The following is a 15,350-nucleotide window of genomic DNA, read 5'->3' as shown; positions in this document are numbered from 1 at the left end:
TACCGTTGTGTACATTTTGTGTACAATTTCTACTGACTGTTTCTCTTAATTCATAGCTGATAACTATAAATTTAATCAGTGTTTTCAAGAAAGCAGTTTAGCAAAAGAATTATATCTAATAGTCCTCATATAAGGTTGGTACAATAAATATACACTCACTGGCCACTTTATTAGGTACACCTTACTAGTACCGGTGTGGTCTTCTGCTGCTGTAGCCCATCCGCCTCAAGGTTCGACGTGTTGTGTGTTCAGAGATGCTCTTCTACATACCTCGGTTGTAACGAGTGGTTATTTGAGTTACTGTTGCCTTTCTATCAGCTCGAACCAGTCTGCCCATTCTCCACTGACCTCTGGCATCAACAAGGCATTTGCGCCCACAGAACTGCCCTCACTGGATATTTTCTCTTTTTCGGACCATTCTCTGTAAACCCTAGAGATGGTTGTGCGTGAAAATCCCAGTAGATCAGCAGTTTCTGAAATACTCAGACCAGCCCGTCTGGCACCAACAACCATGCCACGTTCAAAGTCACTTAAATCACCTTTCTTCCCCATTCTGACGCTCGGTTTGAACTGCAGCAGATCGTCTTAAACCATGTCTACATGCCTAAATGCATTGAGTTGCTGACATGTGATTGGCTGATAAGAAATTTGCGTTAACGTGCAGTTGGACAGGTGTACCTAATAAAGTGGCCGGTGAGTGTATATAGACAATGAAGTGTGAGAAAATGTTATGTCCTCATATGAGGACATTCGGGTCTCAAGAGGTTAAATTCTTGCTTTCGCAGTGCGTAAATAAACAGTAATACAACTTAATAAATAGTAATTTACCCATAACTGCTTACTTTAAGCTCATTTTAAATCATTTTGAACACAAAGTTGCCCCAATTGCAACTCAAAGTAAAGAGTGTAAGATTCCCCCCCCCCTTTGAAAAAGTCTAAATAATGAACTTAAACCGTTTATTATAAATTCTTTACCTCAGAGTGCCTTGAAAATCTTTAAGTTAGAGGAAAAAAAAAAAAAAAAAAAAAAAAAAAAGAGAAAAACTATAACTACTTTAACTAGAACTATTTTTGTAATTATTTTCTCTCAACAATCCAAAAAATAAATAAATAAATAAATTAAAAAAATACATTTGTTATGCCAGATTTATTAAAGCATTAACGGGTCAAATACAATTTATGTAGTCCTGTTTCTTTAGATCGCTATACAAACTAATTCCATTTATACCTCTATTACGAATCAGAGAGAAACTGATGCTTTCTGGTCGTTTGCTCTTTGGTTTGGTTTCATGCTGCACATTTAAAAAAAGAAAAAGAAAAAAAAAAAAAGAAAGAAAGAAACCCAAACAAACCAAAAAGCTAAAAAAAAGTTAAAAAAAATTTAAAAAAAAAAAAAAAAAAAAAAAAAGAGAAAAGAACCAAGCTCGTAGCCCGAGGGTCGTGTAGGACGAAAAACACACTCGTAAACTCATTCACTAGTCAGAAAGAGGCAGACAGGAAAAGAAATCTTTTGCAGGTGCATGTAGCAATCACAAAAATCACCCGAGCATGGAGAACAGAGAGCTGGCGCTTAATAAGTGATTAGGTAATTATATAAATAACTAGTTTAAAACATTGTTTATTTCCTTTTTTGTTCAGTGGTCCAAATATCCAGAACACATGGCATTTCTGTAGCATGACAGCTCATTTGAGCGGCTTACATCTACAGAAAAAAAAAAAGCAGCAACTAAATTAAATGGCATGTATGAGTCAATTCCTGCGAGCGAGTCGATTCAGAGTCGACTTCATTCTTGCGAGTCGACTCACGGATCGCTGAAGTAAAACCGCACTAGAGGTCGACCGAACCGAGATCACCGAGATCGGATCAGTGTTCCGAACAGGACAAATGAATCACATCAAGAAGGAAAACACACCAGAGTTCGATTTAATCTGAGTCAAAGCATCGTTAATGCAGGATAAAAAAAAAAAAAAAAAAAAAAAAAAAAAACGCAACGAGATCCAAAAGTTATAGAATTGTGTGATGGGCTTAACTGATCAGAAAAAATTGTGTATGGATAAAACAAAAAGTAAAATCTTGCAAATCTTGCAGCAAAGCATGCATCACACAAAGCAGCATGGGGTTTTGTCATTTTTTTTTTTTTTTGTTTAATGTATTGTAGATTTTTTTTTCTATAAAGAGGCACAAATCAGGCTTCTGAGTCACGGTGAGACTTTCAGAGAAGTGTCAGCTACGTGTGTCCAAACTGTAATACAATATTCACACAGACAGACACACACACACACACAAACACTTTCCCACATGCTCACAAAAGCTCACATTCACACACACACACCTTAAAATTAAGAAGAAAACAAATGTCAAGTTTTCAATGAGGAAAAAAACAGCAGTTACAATAAATACAGAAACTGCAAAACACCTCAAGACAGGTTAATACGCATGTTCTCATAACGTGGGGATATCGTAATAATAATAATAAATCATCATGACAATAATAGTAATAATTTCCAGTTGAATTGCAGTTGAACACAGAGCGAGAACTCTCTTGATTGGCTCAGAACAGAGGACTAGATGAAGCAACAGACCAAAAAGATAAATTTCCCAGATAACCTTAACACACACACACACACACACACACACATACACACACACACACACACGTGGGGTCCTGCTGAATTTCTCACTGAGCCAGATCATTTAAGCAAAGCTTTTCCCTCAAAGATGCGATACATTTTGCTCTGTCCCAGATCCCAATTCAATGAGAAGATCTCACGTGATCACCCGTTGCACGTGTGTTAGGAAGTGGAAGAGAGCAAAAACGTAGGATAAATTGACCGGATCAGGATTATTAGGACGACTTTTTTTTTTTTTTTTTTTTTTTTATAACTCGCTAAAAAAAGGTGTCTTGTAAAAATCATCCAACGCTGACTCAGGATCAGTTTTTGTAGGATTAACTATTGACCTTGCATATTCACGGGACACGTTTTAAAAACTGACCTGAGGTCAGCTCTTAACGCTTTCTCAAACAACTGATTTTGAATCAATCCCACAATATATTTATTACACCTTTTAACAGAATACATTTATATAACGTATAAATATATATCTAATCACGCTGCTTTATTCATGTGTTGAAGTTATAATGCAATAAAGTAAACTGGCATCGCAAATGTTTTTATACGGGGGGGAAAAAAAAAAAAAAAACTAACTGGATCGGGACTCGAACACCCTCCTTTAATTAATATACGCACACACACACGCACTCGCACGCACTCACACACACGTGCACGCACACAGAACCCCATCCCCTGCCTATCATCCGTGTCTTTCCTAGGAAATGCCCCGACCCCTTAGAATCAGTCTCCTCCCCTCCCCTGACCCTCTCTCTTGCCCACCCCCCCTGCACTGCTGCCTGCGATGGGCGTGGCTTACAGGTGTCAGTCTTGCAATTAGGTGTTTTTTTTTTTTCTTTTTTGTTTTTCTTTCCTGTGGAATTAGTCCCGCTTCGCCTCGCCGTCTCCAAGAAGAGGCACTCAGTCACCCAGGATGATCTTGACGAAGCTGGCCACGTCTGTCTCTTTGGAGTCGTGGCAGGTGAAAAAGGGGTGTTGCTGCACAGAGAAAGTGATAAAAAGAAAAAAAATATATATATCACTAAGTGACACCAAAAATAAATTGGAGCACACTTTTCTCCCCCTCTCCGTTGTACCGCCGTCTCCGGTGTCTGATGATGAATTGACTGATGTTAAATGATACGATCCTGGCACCTAGTGGTCACGCTGAGAAAGTGCATGCGTTAATACTCACCATGAGTTCTGTGTAGTTTGGCCGCTCTTTGGAATTCTTCTTTAAGCTGAAACAGACGAAAGGAAAACGGAAGCGAATTAAAACGGCTTCGTTTCCTTGTGATCTGCCTACAGATACACATTGTGCTGAAAAAAAGGATCTGTTACGAGGCTGGACAAGACTTCTATAAATATCGATGCAAATCTTTTTATTCAAACATGTTCATGAATAACAATAAATATAAACAACACTCTAAATATGAAGAACTCTATTATGGAAATGAGCCTAATTTTACAGCCAATATACATCTTAACTATATAAACGTTAGTGTTTAATTGTATTACAGCAGTATTGAAGTGGATCTGACAAAAACATCATGTCACTTTATTAATAAAATATATAAATAAATGAGTTATTTTGCATTTTTTTTTCTATAATTGTATTGTTCAATAAGTATTATGACGTCATATCGCTATCGTATCTAGTTGTTACAACCCTGTAATGCTTTCGGTTTTTAATTTCTATTACACTCTAATGAATGCATTTACAGATGCTTTACGACAGTGCGGGACCTAATTATAATAAAAAAAATAAATAAAAGTTTTGATCATTTTTTTGTCTCTAGTGCTGGAAAATGTGTTGAAATCCTCACCCATGTGAATCAAACACACTACAGGTTTATTTAAAATAAATAAATAAATAAAGTGAAACATATCGCTGTCGGGCGGAAACCTCGTATGTCCAACTTTGGTCAATTTCATATTTTTTCACATATCGATACTATTGGTCAGTCCCCACGTGGGTCTGTTATTTTTACAAGTTATTAACCAATCTAAAGTCTTGAAAATAGCTTGAGCGCAAATCTCATAACTCCATTGGACACTTCAACTGTCCACCTCTTCCTCACTCCGCGGGAGAGCTTCACGGCATATTTCTCCTCAAGAAGAGTCGCAACGAATCAACACGTCTTCTGAGGTAAATGTCTTCAAAACACTGGGCTCATAGAAAAAAAAATCTTGACCCCCGCTAGTCCTGGTGCTCGTCTGAGGACAGGAATTTAGCGCAAGACAATCCACTGTAACGCGGACTAAACCCTGTGTACTGCAGATAAGGTACGGCGTTTTTTTTTATTTCCTGAAAAATAACGGTTTTGGAGATACGAGGATTCTGTCTGACAGCGAAGATATACAAGAATAAATGTGTATTTGTTTTATTTAAGGTTTCATCAACTGGCCGGATTTACAGCTTTAGCCTTAATGAAAGCTCCAACGATAAACCGTACGCAAATTTAAAGTGATAAACATCTGAAATGTATTTATTGATTAATAAATAATAGATTTCTTTACAAACCTGATTTAAATCTCAGGTTACTGATGTTAATAATGAAGGATTCATATTGATGGTTAATGGGTCAGAAATATCACGTAACACATGTTAATTACTTTACTTCTGGTTTATTAATGAAGGTATGAAACATGGAGGATGTGCTGTTAAAGGAAGTAATTATTTTTTAATAATAGTCTGCCATGAAGCGTATGCACTTTGTTTTTTTTAATATTGGAAAACTTAGTCTTACAGAACTGCTGTGACTGGACACGACTTCCGTAAACATTAAGGAAAGATACAGAAAAGAAAAAGTTGATAGATTAACGATCAGAGGTTTTTCTTAGACGATTAATATTAGCTTATTGTTAGGCGTAGTAGATTGTTATACAAGCGTGTGTAGGGGCGGTTCTAGAGGCGGGGCCACAGGGGCCCTGGCCCCTGCTGAAATCTGATTGGCCCCTGATTGGCCCCTGTTCCCCAAACAATTGCCGGCACTCGAGCGTTTGGAAAAGGAACGACTGCCTGAATGTATTTACACCATACTGAATGTACCCTGTACTTGCCCCCTGAATGTAACATGTGACCCCTTAATGGCCCGTTACAGAAAAATCCTAGAACCTCTACTGAGTGTGTGATAAAACACAAATAAATGAATCAAGAGAAGTTCTGTTTCTTCATATTTAAAAGAGGTTGTATTGGTTTGTGTGTGTGTGCGCGCCTGTGCACGTAACACTCACCACTGCGTCGTGAAATCCACAAACTCCGGGGAGAATCGGTCAGCAGGGAGCTGAGGGGACGGTTCCTCCACCACCTGCTTCAGCTGCTGGAACGGCGTTCCCCATGAGTCGTACGGGAAACGTAGGATGGCCAGCTCGATCTGAACACACCACCACAACTGACTCACTACACACCACTTCCTCTTACACGTTTATACTTATAATTAATCACAGACCGTTGCTTATTACACACCACGCCATCACTCGGGTTTATCGTCGTTCTAAACCCCGCTCTTAATCCCAGGTCGAGGAAGGTTTCACACATGTGATGTAGAACCAGGTCCATGAGGCACTAATGCACTCCATGCACCATAAAACCTGGGCAGTTCGAGTGCTCAGTATTGTAATGAGTAAAAATAAACAACGATATATTTCAGCACTGGGATCTAATTTATTATTGTGTAAAAAGCTTCCACGTGCACTTCTCTACACTGAGATTATAAACCATGTAATCAGTCACTCGGTCGCGAACGGTTTCTTTGTGGACATTTACAAATACAGCAAGTGCGAGAGATTTTTCTAAAATGTTCATATTTTCTGGCACGCATCGCATCGCCTACAGCGTGTAATGCTATAAAGAAGGCTACTGGGATTGTGAAAAGGAAGTTTACCATATATGGTCATGTGGGGGTGTTTCTTTATGCAAATAAAAGAGAGCGCTCTGAATAAGCAGAGCAGTTTTAGAACGTGTGGGATTTGTCCGTGTCCACAGAGCGCAGCTGTGTGTCTACACATGGGATGGATGCTTTATTTCACCCATGCACCCAAATTTCATATTTATGCATAAATATATAAATAAATAAATAGTCTAGAAGTTCAGACTCACCATGGTGATTCCTAAACTCCAGATATCAGACTTGACATTGTAGCCCTTCTGATTGGTCTCCGGGTTTATCCGCTCCGGCTGTCGGAGAGAGAGAGAGAGAGAGAGAGAGAGAGAGAAAGAGAAACAGACAGAGAGGGGGGGAGAGGGTGTGAGAGACAGAGAGAGAGACAACGAGAGACAGAGAGAGAGAGACAGACAGAGAGAGGGTGGAGAGACAACGAGAGACAGAGAGAGAGAGAGAGAGAGAGAGACAGACAGAGAGGGGGAGAGAGGGTGTGAGAGACAGAGAGAGAGACAATGAGAGACAGAGAGAGAGAGAGAGAGAAAGGGGGGGGCAGAGGGTGTGAGAGAGAGAGAGAGAGACAACAAGAGAGAGAGAGAGAGAGAGAGAGAGAGGGGGGGGGGGGATAGAGAGATAGAGAGACAGAGAGAGGGACAGAGGGTGTGAGAGACAGAGAGGGAGAGAGAGAGAAAGAGATATACAGACAGAGGGTGGGAGTGAGAGTGACAGACAGAGAGGGTGAGTAAGAGGGAGGGGGGAGAGTGAGAGAGAGAGGAAGTAGATGATGTCACTTCAGCATGAACAAATCTCTTCCTCAGACTACAAAGAGCTTCCCTTTTCATTCACAAAGCACACACACACACACACACACACACACACACACACTCCTGTATGAAGCTTCTATTCAGTGCTACTTCATGTAGGCAGTCTTTTACCATCAACTCATTAAAGGAGCATTTTGTCATTTATAGAATCCTGTCGTCTGTCACGTAAACACTGAAAACATTCACCAGCTTTCCTCTTCCCTGAAACTAAGCTCTCTTTCCCAACTAGAAAAGTCTTCTGTGTTGCATTTAAGGGGGGAGAAAAAGAGCCAGAGGGCAAATTTCTGGGCCAGAAACGTGTCAGCAGACGCAAACAGAAATGAGCCAGATTCACTGAATGAAGATCCAGACAAAAAAATTCATCATCAGTCTAAACAAGAGCAAGTTAAAGCTCAGTACTCGGTTTATTAATTACATACAGATCATCAGATCATTACGAGTGGGCTCGATTACGGTTTATTAATTAAATAAATAATCAATAAAAAGAGAAAATTTATATACAAAATGTACAAAAAAAAAAAAAAAAAAAAAAAAAGTTCAAAAAAAGGAAGAAATTATTGGTAAAAAAACTTAAAAATAAATAAATGAGAACATTTATATTAAAAATTAAAAAAAGGGAATTATTTATAGAAATTAGAGAAAAATATCAATCAAAAATATAAAAAAAAAATCATACCTGGGGATGTTTTGCCATAATTTGGCAACACAAACATTACAAAGTGCTTCTTAAACAGGAAATTCCCAAACTTACTGCCATGTAAGGTTTACAGCCAGCGTCCATGGTTTTAGCCACCGAGTCCACCAAGTAGCCACTGATCCCAAAATCACACATCTTCACCTGACCCTGCATGTTTATCAGCACGTTGGAGGGTTTCACGTCTAAACACACACACAGAGAGAGAGAGAGAGAGAGAGAGAGAGAGAGAGAGAGAGAGAGAGAGAGAGAGAGAGAGAGAGAGAGAGAGAGAGAGAGAGAGCGAGAGAGAGAGCGAGAGAGAGGGAGAGCAAGCGAGAGAGAGGGAGAGAGACAGAGAGAGCGAGAGAGCAAGAGAGAGAGCAAGAGAGCAAGAGAGGGAGAGAGACAGAGAGAGAGGGAGAGAGACAGAGAGAGAGGGAGAGAGACAGAGAGAGAGGGAGAGAGACAGAGAGAGGGGGAGAGAGAGAGCAAGAGAGGGAGAGAGAGAGCAAGAGAGGGAGAGAGAGCAAGGGAGGGAGAGAGAGCAAGAGAGAGGGAGAGCGAGAGAGCAAGAGAGGGAGAGACAAACAGAGAGAGAGTGTGAGAGAGCAAGGGAGAGCGAGAGAGAGCGAGAGAGCAAGAGGGAGAGAGACAGAGAGAGCGAGAGAGCAAGAGAGAGAGCAAGAGAGCAAGAGAGGGAGAGAGACAGAGAGAGAGGGAGAGAGACAGAGAGAGAGGGAGAGAGACAGAGAGAGGGGGAGAGAGAGAGCAAGAGAGGGAGAGAGAGAGCAAGAGAGGGAGAGAGAGAGCAAGAGAGGGAGAGAGAGCAAGGGAGGGAGAGAGAGCAAGAGAGGGAGAGCGAGAGAGCAAGAGAGGGAGAGACAAACAGAGAGAGAGAGTGAGAGAGCAAGGGAGAGCGAGAGAGAGCGAGAGAGCAAGAGAGAGAGAGAGAGAGAGAGAGAGAGAGAGAGCGAGAGAGAGAGAGAGAGCGCAAGAGCAAGCAAGAGAGCGAGAGCAAGCAAGAGAGCGAGAGCAAGCAAGAGAGCGAGAGCGAGCAAGAGAGCGAGAGCGAGCAAGAGAGAGAGAGAGAGAGAGAGAGCGAGAGACAGAGAGGGAGAGAGAGAGAGAAAGCGAGAGAGAGACAGAGGGAGAGAGAGAGAGCGTAAGAGAAATGTACAAATTCATGCAGTAATGAGCCATTAGAATAAACCCTTGAGTACATTTCCCTATGGCAGTAATTACACATAGATGAGTCAGGTGCTGTGTATCACAAGAACCACCTGGAGTTAAAAGCTGCAATTAAATGAAGCTCTATTGAAGTTTCTACAAAATCCAATCTGCTTGTGGCCTATCAAAAAAAACCCAGATAAAACAACATGCTTGCATTTCTTCTTTTGTTTGTATAGACAGGAAAGATCCAGTCATCAGGCCAAGAGCAGCGATACTAAAACACTTCAGTGAGCTGCTGGAGTCGGCATTAATTACTAGTCATTTGGTACTGTATGGGTGTGATGTATGTAATGAGTCATTCAGGACAATAATGAAAGGGAGACAAAATGTCTGCAGTGACCGACACCACATAACTGCTCAGACGACAGGACGATTCTTTTAGTGTGACGCTATTATTATTATTATAAAACGTGTTATAAATCACTTGTCTGTGGTAGGAAGTGTAGTGAACATATAGAATGTATTATTGATAACAGATTCAGAGGGGAAACTGCTGCTTGCCTCGTGGCTACTGTAAACCACACACACACACAGACAGGCACGCGCATACACACAGACAGGCACACAGGCACACACACAGACACACACACACACACACACAGACACAGACACACAGGCACAGACACAGAGACAGACAGACACACACACAGAGACAGACAGAGACACACACAGAGACAGACAGACACACACACAGAGACAGACAGACACACACACAGAGACAGACAGACACACACACAGAGACAGACAGACAGACACACAGAGACAGACAGACAGACACACACACAGAGACAGACACACACACAGAGACAGACAGACAGACACACACACAGAGACAGACAGACAGACACACACACAGAGACAGACAGACAGACACACACACAGAGACAGACAGACAGACAGACACAGAGACAGACAGACAGACACACACACACACAGAGACAGACAGACAGACAGACACACACACAGAGACAGACAGACAGACAGACACACACACAGAGACAGACAGACAGACAGACACACACACAGAGACAGACAGAGACACACACACAGAGACAGACAGACAGACACACACACAGAGACAGACAGACACACACACAGAGACAGACAGACACACACACAGAGACAGACAGACACACACACAGAGACAGACAGACACACACACAGAGACAGACAGACACACACACAGAGACAGACAGACACACACACAGAGACAGACAGACACACACACAGAGACAGACAGACACACACACAGAGACAGACAGACACACACACAGAGACAGACAGACACACACACAGAGACAGACAGACAGACACACACACACAGACAGACAGACAGACAGACAGACACACAGAGACAGACAGACAGACACACAGAGACAGACAGACAGACACACAGAGACAGACAGACACACACACAGAGACAGACAGACACACACACACAGAGACAGACACACACACAGAGACAGAGAGACACACAGAGACAGAGAGACACACAGAGACAGAGAGACACACAGAGACAGAGAGACACACAGAGACAGAGAGACACACAGACACACACACACACACAGACAGACACACAGAGACAGACACACAGAGACAGAGACAGACAGACACACACAGACAGACACACAGACAGACACACAGAGACAGACACACAGAGACAGACACACAGAGACAGACACACAGAGACAGACACACAGAGACAGACACACAGAGACAGACACACAGAGACAGACACACAGAGACAGACACACAGAGACAGACACACAGAGACAGACACACAGAGACAGACACACAGAGACAGACACACAGAGACAGACAGACAGACACACACACAGACAGACGTGCGCACACCATTGTGTAAGTTGGGTTTTTGAAGAAAATGTTTCTGAAGAGTCCTAAATAAATAGAATAAACTGATATTAATAAGTTTAGAATTACCAGGACAGTGACACTGACATTGTGAACATCCATTCCACTGTACACTACAATGTAGACTTTTAGCTTTCACTTAAAAAGGGTTCAGCAAAAATAAATAAATAAATACTGCATTAACCCAATTGAGAAGACTAAAAAGAGCTAAAGAAAGAAAGAAAAAAAAACAAACAAGCAGCAAATGAAGGAAGCAGCAGTAAAGACCTGGCAACACATCACAAGGAGGAAACAGCATTCAAGTAATAAAGATAATCCCTAGATTTATAACATGGTTCATGTGTCCCATTACTTTTGAGCCTGCGGATGGAGGGACCATGAAAGTGTTTCCTAAGCAGTTAATGCAATAGATTACATAAACTCCTTGAATTAACGCTGAAGGTCGAGACTTTTTATAATCACATCTTGATTACTTCATTTCAAATTCATCATTGTGGTGAAAATCAGGTGTGTGTGTGTGGTTTCACTCCAATCAAACAGGACAATCAACCACACCTGATTCCACCTAATAAATCTATTACTCTTCTCTTTCCCTGGACTCAGGTGTGTCTTCTGCTTCACCTACATCGAATAAAATACCTTCACCTAAAAAACCTTCACCTACATCGAATAAAATCGGACACCTCGGTCTACGCCGAGCAGAACGATCTGATTTCAAATCGAAGCACGTGGGGGAAACAAAGGAGGCGGAGCTTTATTAAGGGAGCGCCGGCTAATAAATATCAAATTCTGAAACCACCTACGCAACCTGTCAATCATTCCAGATTCACTGTCTGGACACATTTACTTATACTGTATGTGAAGATCAATGCACACATGCATCCGTTTTGATTTTAAACAGCATCCTTAAGTTTACATTTTAGGAAATATTTGATATTAAATATAAAAAATAGTTACACCGAGTCCATAAATGCATTAACTAGGAACATTAACTTATAGATAAAACTATAAATATTAGCTAAAAAAAAAAAACTTAATTTTTATGGTTCGAATTTACAGTTATTGTACAGAATATGTGAGGAAACTACCAAAATTGTTAGCTTAAACTATATACTTGTTGTGTATTAATTATTTTAAACCCTGCGTCACACGTGACGGAGAATACGGACAAGGCAGGAAGTAGGAAACTAGTGACATCGAAACCGCACGTCAGAGCCGGATTTCACGTGGGGGGAAAGTAACGAAAGAGTCGTGCCGTCTCTCACCTCTGTGGATCACGGACAGTTTGCTGTGCAGGTGTTCCAGAGCTTTCACGATCTGCAAGAGGAAACAAGAATCAGTGCATCAGATACGTTCATTTCCTGAGTGCGGAGCGCAGCGATCGAGGCTAATGGACACGGCTGTGTGCAGGAGCGAGGAATGTAGAAACAGAGGAAGTCCATTTGTGGTGTGAATAAGAAAGCAGGAAATATCCCATTTCTACAGGCTCATCTATGCCCGAAACATGTACTTCGATATACAAACATCATAAAGACATGAATACGCGTGCACACGCATTAATACACACTCCTGGATTGATCTCTAATGAGATCTATGATGAGAAAAAACGTTAAACGTTTAAACGTTAGTTTTAACAGAAGAAATATTTGTTTCATCTGTAATTAGTCTGTAATTAAATGAATGTAGAAAATCACCATAACACCCGCGATATCTCAGAACATACGCATCGTGTATGATCTTGTTTATAATATTATAATATATAACACTAATATTATATTATGATCCTATTCCACCCCTAATCCCTAGATGTACAGAAAGCGGAAAATCTGCAACGGCAATTTGGGACGCGTCCAAACCGTCTTCCTGTCCGTCTCTGCTACAGTCTTCTCTTATTACCCGACACAGCCTCGGTGTCCGTTCTGTCATCCGAGCGATCCAGACAAGCCGCATTTATTCTCTCTTACTGATACATAAGGTTATGCAACGCTTCATAGCGAACAATTACGGCGAGGTTTATTTAAACAAAAAGATCCGATTTCAAGCTGAAGCGATGAACGAAAGTGTAAGTAAAATCCTACGTTTATTTTCTCTAAAAGATTCAAGTACACGAGGCTCGATGTCTGTACATGAACTTTCATGCTGCTACTCGACAAAAACCTAAACCCTGTGATGGAAAATTATTTAAAGGGAAAAAAAAAAAAAGGTATAAAATAAATTTATTTACTTGAGAAATTATTTAAAAATTATATAACTTGAAAATGGAAAGTTTCATTCATGATTAAGGATTAATGACAGAAATTATAACCAAAAGCAAATAAAAAAAAAAAAACTCCCATCTGCTCATATCTTATTATATATTATAAAAATATAATTTTTTTTATTTCACAATCATTCCAACAATTTGTTTGCTAATTGCGTTTCTAATTTATTTTTTTTCCTGCAGAAAGTATTTTGCTTGTGAACGTAGCTTTACGATTAAAGGCTGTGCCAATGATACTCAACATGATCATGTTATGGTAGTTGTGTTAAAATGTTATGACTACGCCGTCACCCTTTGGACGGACGAAGCCTAAATAAACCGCAACGCAACTTGATATCAAGTCTCGTATCTAATAAAGCGACTGTAAAACTCCTTGAACTGCAGACAGAACTCCTGATGGGACCGAAAGAAAAATACACTAGTGACCAGTTTATAAACAAAAACTAAATATCATTAGTGCGGTGTATAAAGGCCATTAAGGTTTTTGCATCATGAGAAACAAAGTGGAAAAGTTGTTTATGTATAAACCAGAAAAAAAAAAAAAAAAGAAAAAAAAAAAAAAAGAAATGGGGAAAATTTTAGTAAATTCATATTTGTAGATTAAAAACCAGGCAGTATTTTATTTTATTTCCTCATTAGGAAAAAAATGCCAGCTAACAATTCTTGTTTATGCAAATAAAGGAAATAATATTGCTAATATTTTGTTTGAAAGCTAATACTATACCTCATTTGTCTGCAGTTTCAGGGACTTCCGCAAAATGTTTTGCTCAGTAATACCGAGATTCAAGCTCACAATCTACTGATCGGGTGCCTTAACCACTGGGCCACCAAAAACCACATGTAGCAAAACTAGTTTCTTCAGAAATGTTTACGCTTACTACTGAAAAAAAAATAACCTGCTTTGAATCAAACAAATGCCCACTTGTGAGTCACAAGGGGAAGTCAAAGACAGAAGCTTTATAACAGAACAGAAAAAGAGCATAGGGCTGGCTAACATAACCCAACGCAGCGTGATGCTACGCAACCCAACGCAGCGTGATGCTACGCAACCCAACGTGATGCAACATAAAGTAACGCATCACAACACAACTTAATGCAACATAACGTGACATAACTTTCTAACTACCTTTAGTCCATAAGTTACATATAGAAATCAGTCCTCAACAATAATGTTTTATTTATATACTTGCTTACTTTTAAACCCTTCAGCAAATGCGGAGTGCTTTTGGTCTGAAATGAAATGTCTAACGTCTAAAGAGTCAGGAATGGTGTACAACACAGTGACAACTCACCGAAACGGCCGTCTTGCCCAAGATGTCCTCCGGGATGGTCAAACCCTTCTCCTGAACCTGCTTGTAAAACTTATCCAGTGAGGTGTCCATTAGCTCCATGCAGATCCACACGTCGCCCTGGCAACATGGAATTCATCCAATCAGAAGAGGGAGGCAAATATACTGAGACGAGCACACTGTAATGTGAGAGTCTAGCAAGATATCGACATTTTAAATAGACTTTATACTCTTGATGCATTTAATGTGGATGTGTTTTTTTTTTTTAACAGTTTCATAACATTCTGTAATTATTTTCCCTGATTATGTTTTAATTAAGGTGGGGAAAAAATAAATAAATAAACAAACAAACAAACAAACAAACAAACAAATAAAAATAAACTGTTTTAAAACAAATTTTATGCTTGGGGTTGCTCTATTATTATATTACTCCTGTATTTATTGTTCACTTATGCAATATTTCAAATTCTTCGAGAAAAAAAAAAAGAATTATTAGATTAGATTATATATATATATATATATATATATATATAAATAATTATAATATAATTTTATATATATATATATATATATATATATATATATATATATATATATATATATATATATATATATATATATATTATACAATTATAATATATATATAATTACTACATTAAACTACAATATTTAGAATTTTTTTTTATTTTTATTTTGTTGATTTTC

At 39.7% G+C, this 15,350-nt stretch overlaps 1 protein-coding gene across 3 annotated transcripts in view; it reads right to left on the bottom strand.

The window, feature by feature from the left end:
• Positions 1-1,128: 1,128 nt before the first annotated feature.
• The window catches only part of map2k6 (mitogen-activated protein kinase kinase 6), a 38,755-nt gene continuing 24,533 nt past the window's right edge, over positions 1,129-15,350 (bottom strand). For all 3 annotated transcript variants that reach the window (XM_060894715.1, XM_060894725.1, XM_060894733.1), the window contains exons 6-12: positions 14,649-14,765; positions 12,362-12,413; positions 8,070-8,197; positions 6,713-6,790; positions 5,848-5,987; positions 3,806-3,851; positions 1,129-3,609 (exon numbers count right to left, since the gene is read on the bottom strand). In XM_060894715.1, coding sequence (XP_060750698.1) covers positions 3,532-3,609; positions 3,806-3,851; positions 5,848-5,987; positions 6,713-6,790; positions 8,070-8,197; positions 12,362-12,413; positions 14,649-14,765 — 639 coding nt within the window. In that variant the 3' untranslated portion in view covers positions 1,129-3,531. The remainder of the gene's footprint in view (positions 3,610-3,805; positions 3,852-5,847; positions 5,988-6,712; positions 6,791-8,069; positions 8,198-12,361; positions 12,414-14,648; positions 14,766-15,350) is intronic.

Source organism: Tachysurus vachellii, chromosome 2 (genome assembly GCF_030014155.1).
Source record: "Tachysurus vachellii isolate PV-2020 chromosome 2, HZAU_Pvac_v1, whole genome shotgun sequence".
In the NCBI taxonomy this organism is placed as follows: domain Eukaryota; kingdom Metazoa; phylum Chordata; class Actinopteri; order Siluriformes; family Bagridae; genus Tachysurus; species Tachysurus vachellii.
The sequence above is the reverse complement of the archived record's forward strand: the minus strand, read 5'-3'. Positions and strand labels throughout refer to the sequence as shown.